This window comes from Aulostomus chinensis, chromosome 18 (genome assembly GCF_037954235.1).
Source record: "Aulostomus chinensis isolate RoL2024-O1b breed Wild chromosome 18, RoL_Achi_v1.0, whole genome shotgun sequence".
NCBI lineage: Eukaryota > Metazoa > Chordata > Actinopteri > Syngnathiformes > Aulostomidae > Aulostomus > Aulostomus chinensis.
The window spans coordinates 20,829,218-20,838,192 of NC_141337.1; the positions used below are offsets into that span (position 1 = coordinate 20,829,218).

The following is an 8,975-nucleotide window of genomic DNA, read 5'->3' on the forward strand; positions in this document are numbered from 1 at the left end:
ACATGGGAGAGTCTGACTGTCTAGATGGTGTGTGTGCGTGTGTGTGATTGTCTGCTGTTGGCCGCTGTGCAGGAGTACTTTAGAGACTATTAATTTCGGTTCTTTAATTTGTAAAATAATATATATATATACACACACACATATATATCTGTATGTATATCTATATCTCTATATATGCATGTATACACACACATACATAAACATGTATATGTAAATATATACACAAATGTGTATATACTATGTGTATCTATATCTATATAGATATATATATGTGTGTGTGTGTACACACACACACACACACACACACACACACACACATATACATGTATATAAAATTAAAATAAGTGTGTGTGTGTGTTTGTATGTGTGTCACTCCTTCCGCGCGGGACGGAGGTCCGAGTTCTGCTCCAGATGGACGTCCAGAGACGTACATAAAACCTCGGGGTCCAGTGAACGCAGCACCGACCGGACTTTCCGGTAGTAACCGAGTGAAGAAATGCACAAGATCCAAGTGGATCCCCGGACGTTGTCGGAGAGGAGGATCCGCCTTGCACCGCTCGTGTGTTTGTTGCCTGTGTAAATGTGTTTAAGAGTAAACAAACAAACAACAACAGCCGTGCTCCTGCGCTCAGGCTCGCGGTGCTTCTTTGATTTCCGTTTCCGCTCGTTGTTTAGTGGCTTGCGGCGTGTATGTGAACGCGCTCAGTCGCGTGAGGAAACCGGTGCAGCTCCGTTCACACTTGGTGACCATAGAATGTACAACCAGGTGGAGCCGTCATCCAGTCGCGGAGGCAACGTGTGTTCCGGTGTGTGTGAATGTTTGTATGCTTCTACTTTTGATGGTGCTGTTGTTTTGTCTGTGCCTCATTGGTTGTTCTCTTGCGCGGAGCTCTGTGCTCGGTTCTGGAACGAATAACCTTTGTAATTGGGATTGAATCTATAATAGAATATTGGATTTGAATTTGCATCACATAAGAAACGGTCTGTTCCGGTGTCCGGACTCAGCAGGCCAGGACCAAGTGGCGCAGGTGTGCGGGTGCCGCTCGGGCCGGCGCAAGTTTTCTTTGCGTATTTACGCACAACAAAACCAAGCGTGTTCACGTGGTTTATTTGTTTCTTTTTCTGTTTCGGTGTCCCGCGCGACGCGCCACAGCCTCCGGTGAGCTCGTGGGATCAGATACTTCAGCTGGACGTCACGCAGCTGCTGAAGCGGAGCTCGCGCGCCTCTCGTGCCACCGCTCCAGCCTCATAAAAATATTTCCTCTGACTGACGAGACCCAATAAGTCTCCTCTTTTCCTTTCTTTCTCTCTTGTCCCCTCACGTGACCACCCATTCCCATCCAATGGCCACGCGCCCTCCCTTCTCCCAGTCCCCGCGGCTGGTTGCGTCAACGTTGCGGTGTGGATGTAACCGGAGGTCCGGCCGGTAACCGGCAGTCTCTTCCTCCGGGCTCGCGTGCTGCCATTTAGCCGTACAGCAGGGCTCGCGCGCGCAGTGAGACAGCGGTCTGAGTCGGTGCCTCGCGCGTGTCCAACAGAGTCCAACAGAATAAAAGCGCCCGGTTTCCCTCCGTCGGCCCATGTAGCAGCTCCCAGCCGGACCGGACCTGCTCGAGCCCAGGAGCGCCTATGACCGCCTCCCTGGTCTTAAACCATCGCTGGCCAGCGGACACGGTAATGTTTGTTTATGACAACAACCTGGACGACCTGAACAAGAACATGGAAGGTCTGGTGGGCGGCGGGAACTTCGCCACCGCCAGCCAGTGTCGCAACATTATGGCCCACTCGCTGGGCGGCCACCCGTCCGGCCTGATGCACTCCTCGGCCGGCTACCCCGCCGTGGACGTGTCGCCCTCAGGCTCCGGCGAGACCGCCGCGTCCTCTGGGAAGCAGTGCGCCGCGGGACCGTGTCCGGCGGCTGCCGTGCCGCACCAGAGCTCCTCGGCTGCCGCCGCCGCCGCTTTACCGTACAGCTACTTCGGGAACGGCTACTACCCGTGCAGGATGGGGCGGGGTTCCCTGAAGTCGTGCACCCAGGCGGCCGGAGCCGCGCTCAGCTCTCAGTACATGGACACCACGGTGAGCTCCGACGAGTACCCGAACCACCGGGCCAAGGAGTTCGCGTTCTACCACGGCTACCCGAGCCCGTACCAGTCCATGGCCAGCTACCTGGACGTGTCGGTGGTCCAGACTCTGGGCACCGGTGAGCCGCGCCATGACACCCTCCTACCCATGGACAGCTACCAGCCCTGGGCGCTGGCGAATGGCTGGGGAGGGCAGATGTACTGCTCCAAGGACCAGGGGCAGGCCGGCCACCTCTGGAAGTCCGCTCTCGCTGGTAACGCTCAGTTTTAACTTTTCCAATATTTGATGTGAGGAGTTTCTGGAAACAGGCCCGCAGGGGGACACGGTGGGAGGTCAGAGGGGATCCTAGACTTAATCCATCCGGGATCAAATGGATCCCTTCATTAAATATTATTACCACACTTCATGAATAAAAGTACACGATTTTAAGGAAACTGTTAATGTTGTGACCCGAGGCTCGAACACGGAGCGAGTGAGGAGTTATAGTTTTATCATTTAAAACCGCTTGTAGAGGATCGTGTGTGTGTGTGTGTGTGTGTGTGTTTGTGTTTGTGGTGTTTCTGCCTCATCACTCATCCTGCTGGTTCCTGATTAACCTTTAAAGACTCCTGACGTGTATCTCTGATAATTAGGTTAATTAGACTAGAAGTGTAGAGTAGTAATGATGGAACCAGAACAAGGATGGTGATGCGGAATTAATTAGATATTATCTATCTATCTGTCTACCTGTCTATCTATTTATCTATCTATCTGTCTCTTTGTCCGCATGTGCACAGACGTGGTGGCGCACCAGCACGAGGGTTCGCCGTTCCGCCGCGGCCGGAAGAAGCGTATCCCCTACACCAAGGTACAGCTGAAGGAGCTGGAGAAGGAGTACGCCGCTAACAAGTTCATCACCAAGGACAAGAGGAGGAAAATCTCCGCCGCCACCAACCTATCGGAACGGCAGATCACCATCTGGTTCCAGAACCGCAGAGTGAAGGAGAAGAAGTTTGTGGCCAAAGTCAAGAGCAGCGCGCCGTAGCACGCGGCTCCCCGCGCGCAGGACCGTCAACGAAGGACAATTTTGCCTGTTAACGGTTCTAATGGACTGTGAGCGTCCTGCGGTTCTGCGGACGCACCGGGACCGTGGACGCACGGACTGAAGGACAACCGAGATTAAAAAAAAGAACCAAAGCCCACGAGGCGCCCTGTAAATACCGAGTCCCGCCTGCTCCCGGACCCGCGTGTACCGTCTGTGTCTGAGTGTCTGTCTTTGTTGTCCGCCAGTAATCTGAGAAAACACCTTATTATACCTCCATGTTGTTTATAATGCCTGTAAACCAGTAATCCAGAATAGTCTGACTCTGAATAAACCAGTTAATCCCGCTGCGCCTTGGTCGCATACATGGAAACACGTCCAGTGAACGAAAACAGAAACAGAACAAAAACTACAAGAAAGTCGCCCAGAATTCTGGGTGTCCATGAGACTGAAGCTCCTATCAGATCCGGATCAAGTCCGCCTGCCTCGGTCACCTCCCGCCTCCCCTCGCAGCTCAACACCGAAGCTGAGCGGGTGAGGCGGGAGGACGCGGTCCTCAGCCGGCTGACAGCAGCCAGACCCGCTTCAGCTCAGCTGCAGGCGGCCAGTACAGACCAGTACAGACCAGTAGGTCCTGGTCCTGCGCCTCCTGTTCAGTTCCTCAATAATTCAGACAGGAAGTCAACTCAAAGTTTCCATCAAATGGTGACAAAACAAGGCAGTTTCTTCAAAATAGAAAAAGGCCCAGTGAAACCGCGCGGACAGGAAGTTGCCGAAGAAAAAAGAAGCAAAAAAAACAACAACAAAAGAATAAAAAAAAAGCTAAACGAGCAAAATAGCGGCGCAGGCGTGAAGGCGCAAAAAGAAACGCAAGGACTGTAAACTGCGCTGTTTGTGAGAGGAAGAGACGCTGGCCCTTGACCTTGAGAGTCACGTGAGCAACGAGCTTCTCTCCCGCAAACACTTTTACAAGGGCGCGCGCGCACACACGCACACACGCACACACACACACACACACACACACACACACACTCCAGCAGCAGCACTTTCAGAGTCTCACCGGCAGCACGAGGAGGAACAAACACACTTGGTTTCTGAATGTCCGTAACACCGGTAAAGTAGGAGGACTGGAGGGGCGCGCGCCCCCGGCGGGTCACGGTCCGGCCCAGTTCACGACGGCGTTCAGCTGCAGCCTGGACCGCCGTTAACGTCTTTGCTCTCCTGATGGACCGGGCAGCGCTCCTCGGTCCACGTCCAGACGGAGCTGCTGGTGTCGCGGTTCCGGTCTCTGCCAAACCCGTCCCGAGGTGGGTCTGATGCTCGACGCTGCTCCTGGACCGCCGCGGGCCGCTTCCTTCCGTGGTGACCTACGGCTGAAAAAAATCACTGATTCACGGCAATGATTTTAGGAACGATTGAATTTATTTTGTTGTTATTTAAATACCAAATTTGTGAGGATTTGTTGCTCCTCGTTTTACCGTTAATACGGTAAAAATTAAAAAAGAAGTCAGAACAGAAATAAAACACGAATGAAACCAAACAACAAAAACGGACCGGACAGGGAAAAACAGCAGAAACGGAAACGGCGGGGCCTTCCATGGTTACTGTGTTCGTGAGGTCGCGGTTCGGTTCTAAACCTGCTGGCCCGGGCCCTCCGCTCATGAACGCGCTGCAGCTGAATATTTCGTTCCTGCGTTTGAAACAAAATGCGCTCGTTTCAGCTGCCGAGGTTCTCCGGTTGGTTTGCTTTTAAACTCAACACATTTTCTACGTAACAAATTCCACCGACTCTTTAACAGAAGAGGAGGTTCGGACAAATGACCGGAAATGAAAAACACCAAAGCGAGACGCAGGGCGACCAGCGCCGCTGCGCAGCTTCAAGACTTCCACAGGAATTTAATTGTATAAAAGTAATTCATAATTTGTCATTTAGCATTTTGGACTGTTTTTTTGTTTTTTTTGTGGGTTTTTTTTTGTTTTAAATTTCCACGATGCATAAACGCGTGGTTTCCGGGGGGGGGGGGGGGGGCAGCAGAGCTGAAACATCAGCACCTGGTGAAAACGTAGCAGTGAATCCTGGCGTCCAGGTGAGTCCAGCAGTGGAGTTTCAATCTGCAGACTCAAAGCAAAAACAGGAGCGCGGCTGTAGCAGCGGGGCAGGGTGCGTTTGACCGCCCGCTTCAGTCCAGCCGTGACGCAAATAACCCGCCACATGCGTGTCAAAGGTCGCGCTCCTGACCGTCCCTGGGGCAAATCCATCGATGACCCTAGGGGGGCTGAGCAGAAGTGTAAAAGCTCATCAACAGAAGGGAACCTGCTTCTTCCTCTCTCATTTTACTGAGTTTGGGGCAGGAATCAGAGAGACGAGTGAGGGACAATTTTCATCTTGTGGGAGACGTCAATCGCACCAAAAGGGGGCAGAAAGTCGGATACTGGTGCAAGTGATGCATGGTTTGACCCGCTGGGGCCGTCAAAATAAAGCCAGCAGAGGTAGAGCACTTTACATTTCTCCCTGCAGACAGAGAGAGAGAGAGAGAGAGAGAGAGAGAGAGAGAGAGAGAGAGAGAGAGAGAGAGAGAGACAGAGAGAGAGACAGAGAGAGAGACAGAGAGAGAGGGAGGGAGATATCCTGGGTTTACTTCATAAATAAAGTCTTCATTTGATCGGTGACAGTTTGTATGAACAAAGGTCAGAGAGAATCCCCCTGGTGTTCTGACACTTTGATCTTGTAGTGGGAACAATAACTCACTCTTCCTGGAAGCTGCAGGTGCTGCTGCCCGCTGGTCCACATCGGTGGTGCGTCTGGACGTGTCCGCCTTCATCCAACTGCCTGACATTCGGATGGTGCGTATTTTGCTCGCAGTAATACCTCAGCAGGTTGTGCAGCCTTGATGGCGACCAGGTAAATAACTCAAAGGAGAAGGACCTCCCCTCTAAGTTTGGGAGGTGCTGGACTCAAAGTTCCTCTGAGTTCCAGCAGGAACATTGGTGAACACCGTGATGTGTTCTTCTTCCCTTTGAGCCTGTGATGACGTCAGCAGCGTGAAAGCTAATACAGTTGCAGCTTGTGTGCTAGCTGCAACTGTCAGCCACTGGGTTTGCAGGTAACAGCTGCTGTATCCACACACACACACACACACACACACACACACACACACACACACACACACACACACACACACACACACACACACACACGCACACACACACACACACACACACAAAACAGAAGTATGTTGCTGGACTCGCTTTTACTGGGGAAGAACAAAGTTCTGTCTCACCTGAGGCACTGGAACGCTCCATCCTCCCACTGGCAGCAGAGTCGTGTTGTAAACCTAATAAACCATCAAATAAAGACCTGTGTCAAACTCTCCCTCCATATGTAAAGAAAAGGTAATTTTACACTTCTACATCTTTATAGCAAAACAATGCACATGAAAACTCTGGTCCAGTTTCAGGGCCGCTGACAGTAAACCACCTCGCTTGGACGTGATCTGCTCCTCACTGCTGACCCTGGTAATGGTGATGTACACAAACTGACCTGTTATCGATGGAACCTCTTTCAAATGTTCCCCTCTCACCTCTCAAATAGATCTTTCTCTTTCAACTATTCTTACCCAGTGGGGTTCCACAAGGCTCCGTCCCAGGTCCACTGGCCTGAAAACCTGCTGAAATCCGTTTACATCCAGGTTTAAACAGCACCAGCCCCAGGCCACACAGCCCTGCAGCAGATGCGGGTGTTCATTGGCTGTCACCCCAGGTCACCCTGGGTCCCCGCTGGCGTGCGATGCTTCGAGCAGTCAGAGCTCAGTCAACCTGGAGGACTGAAAGCTCGTTGTCCATCATTGACCTCCGTGACTTTTTGATCATCTCAGACACAAATTCATCGCTTTGTGCTCCAGCGGCGACGCTACAGCGGCGACGCTCCAGTGGCGACGCCCCAGTGGCGACGCTCCAGTGGCGACGCTCCAGCCGCGTCCACAGCTAAAAGGACCTCCGTCCCCGTCCTCCACGCTGCTGCACCTGAGCCGCTTGGCTCTGCTGCTGCCCATCACCTGGCAGGCAGCAGCTGGTGTCCTCACTGGAGCAGGATCCATCAGCTTCCATCAGTGGGTTACCTGGGTCGGAATACCTGACGAGCAGGGGAAACAGGAGTTACAGTCATCAGCAGCAGGCGGCGTCACGCGGCTGCCTAAGCGAGTGAAAACAGCCTGGGTGGGATTTTTGTGTCAACTTTAACAGGTGGGCGGTGAAATCTGGCTTATGTCAGCCGCGAGACTCCAAACTGAAACAGTCTCTGGAATTAGCAGCAATCAGTGCATCTCATCGGGGGTCAGAACTGCAGCTGGCTGAACTGGGATCAGTCAAGCGTCGTGGAACCAGTAACAACTCACTCAAAGTGTTGCAGCCCAGATTCTGATGGTTCTAGAAATGGAAGGATACCAGTCCCTGTCCTGCCTCTGCTCAGGCTTCCAGGAGATTATAGAACTGGTTTTACTCCATTCTTACTTGTTGTTAATGCCATGAATGGACCCCCGCCCCCACACACCAGAGACCTTTTAAGCATCTACACTATACCCCGGCCCTGGATCCTCTGATATTGGTCTCCTGGCGTTTGAACCTTGAACTCAGAGGTGACGCTTCTCACCTGCAGCCCTCAGACCAGGTTCAGATCCTTCAGTCCTTTTAGTCCATGGCTGCTGTTTTCAAATGGGCTTTAGAACAGTTTTTATTGATGACTTGGTTGAAAAAGACGAAAGATGATAAAGCTGTGTGTCCGGGTTGAAGCAGAAGAAATCTGGTGACGACATTTACACCACAGAGTGAAACTCTGAGCTCAGAAGATTAAAGGAGCAAACGACAGTCTAGTTTTACTGTCAGTGGCACTCATTTGATGAGAGGATCTTGGGTTCTACAAACAGGTACAGAACTCTGACGTTCAGGTACATGATCTGGTCCTCTGGTGGCGGTGGGCTGGACCTGGGACTCGAGGATCGCTGGCTGAAATATCTAGTAACCTTATTTTTACCCAGGTGACCATTCACAGAGTTCAACTTTACTTCACATATTACAGGAGAAAGTACTGCATGTCTGCAGGTTGAGGCAGTAGAGCAGGAAGCCTGGGTGTGAGCCAGGCGGGGCTCTGACCGGCAGCGGGCGGCGTCACAGGATCAGAAGCTCGAACACAAACAGTTGCCTTTCTATTCCACTCTATTCTATTAGTAGTTTATGGGACAGAGGGACCCAGAAGACCCAGCCTCACACACACACACACACACACACACACACACACACACACACACACACAGCTCCCTAGAGTACGCTTCAGACCAGGAATGCAGGACTGAGGCTCGTTTTTCTCTCAAGTTCATGTTCAGCAAGACCCCCCTTCCCCTCTCTCTCTCTCTCTCTCTCTCACACACACACACACACACACACACACACACACACACACACACACACACACACTCCCCCTACCATTTTTACCACCTCTCCACCCTTCTTCTTCCTCCTCCTCCTCTGTCTGCAATGCGGAACGTCTTTTTGTTTTCCAGGTCGGACATTTGGAGTTGAACTTGAGACAGACAGACAGCTTGTAAACAGTTAGTAGTCTGGCCCCTGTCTGGTCTGGAGGGACCAGGAATGGTTGTGGGGGGGGGGGGGGGGCACAAAAACCTTCGAATGTTTTATCGTTCATGTTACGCTGATTGAAATCAGTTTATTTGAACATGATCATGTAAGAGGATCATTAATGACAGGAGAGGAACTCCAGATCCTGTGTTGGTTTAAACTGGCCGTGTTTATGTGGAGATTCGTTCCATTAATTAAAGAAAATGAAAAACCTGCACTTTCAGCCTCCACTCGTCCA

General features: G+C 51.8%; 1 protein-coding gene across 1 annotated transcript; it reads left to right on the forward strand.

Annotated features, from left to right (window-relative positions):
- Positions 1–1,381: 1,381 nt before the first annotated feature.
- hoxb13a (homeobox B13a) lies at positions 1,382–3,532 on the forward strand. The gene is made up of 2 exons (XM_086184176.1): positions 1,382–2,338; positions 2,862–3,532. Exons 1-2 carry the CDS (start codon positions 1,630–1,632, stop codon positions 3,107–3,109), a joined length of 957 nt encoding a protein of 318 aa, XP_086040302.1. The 5' UTR covers positions 1,382–1,629; the 3' UTR covers positions 3,110–3,532.
- The last annotated feature ends 5,443 nt before the right edge of the window (positions 3,533–8,975 follow it).

What these genes read in the sequence shown, in the direction of transcription:
- hoxb13a (XM_086184176.1), top strand. Translation starts at nt 1,630, where the DNA reads ATGACCGCCTCCCTGGTCTTAAACCATCGCTGGCCAGCGGACACGGTA. An exon ending in CTGGAAGTCCGCTCTCGCTG is followed by an intron (nt 2,339 to 2,861) that starts GTAACGCTCAGT and finishes GCATGTGCACAG; the next exon opens with ACGTGGTGGCGCACCAGCAC.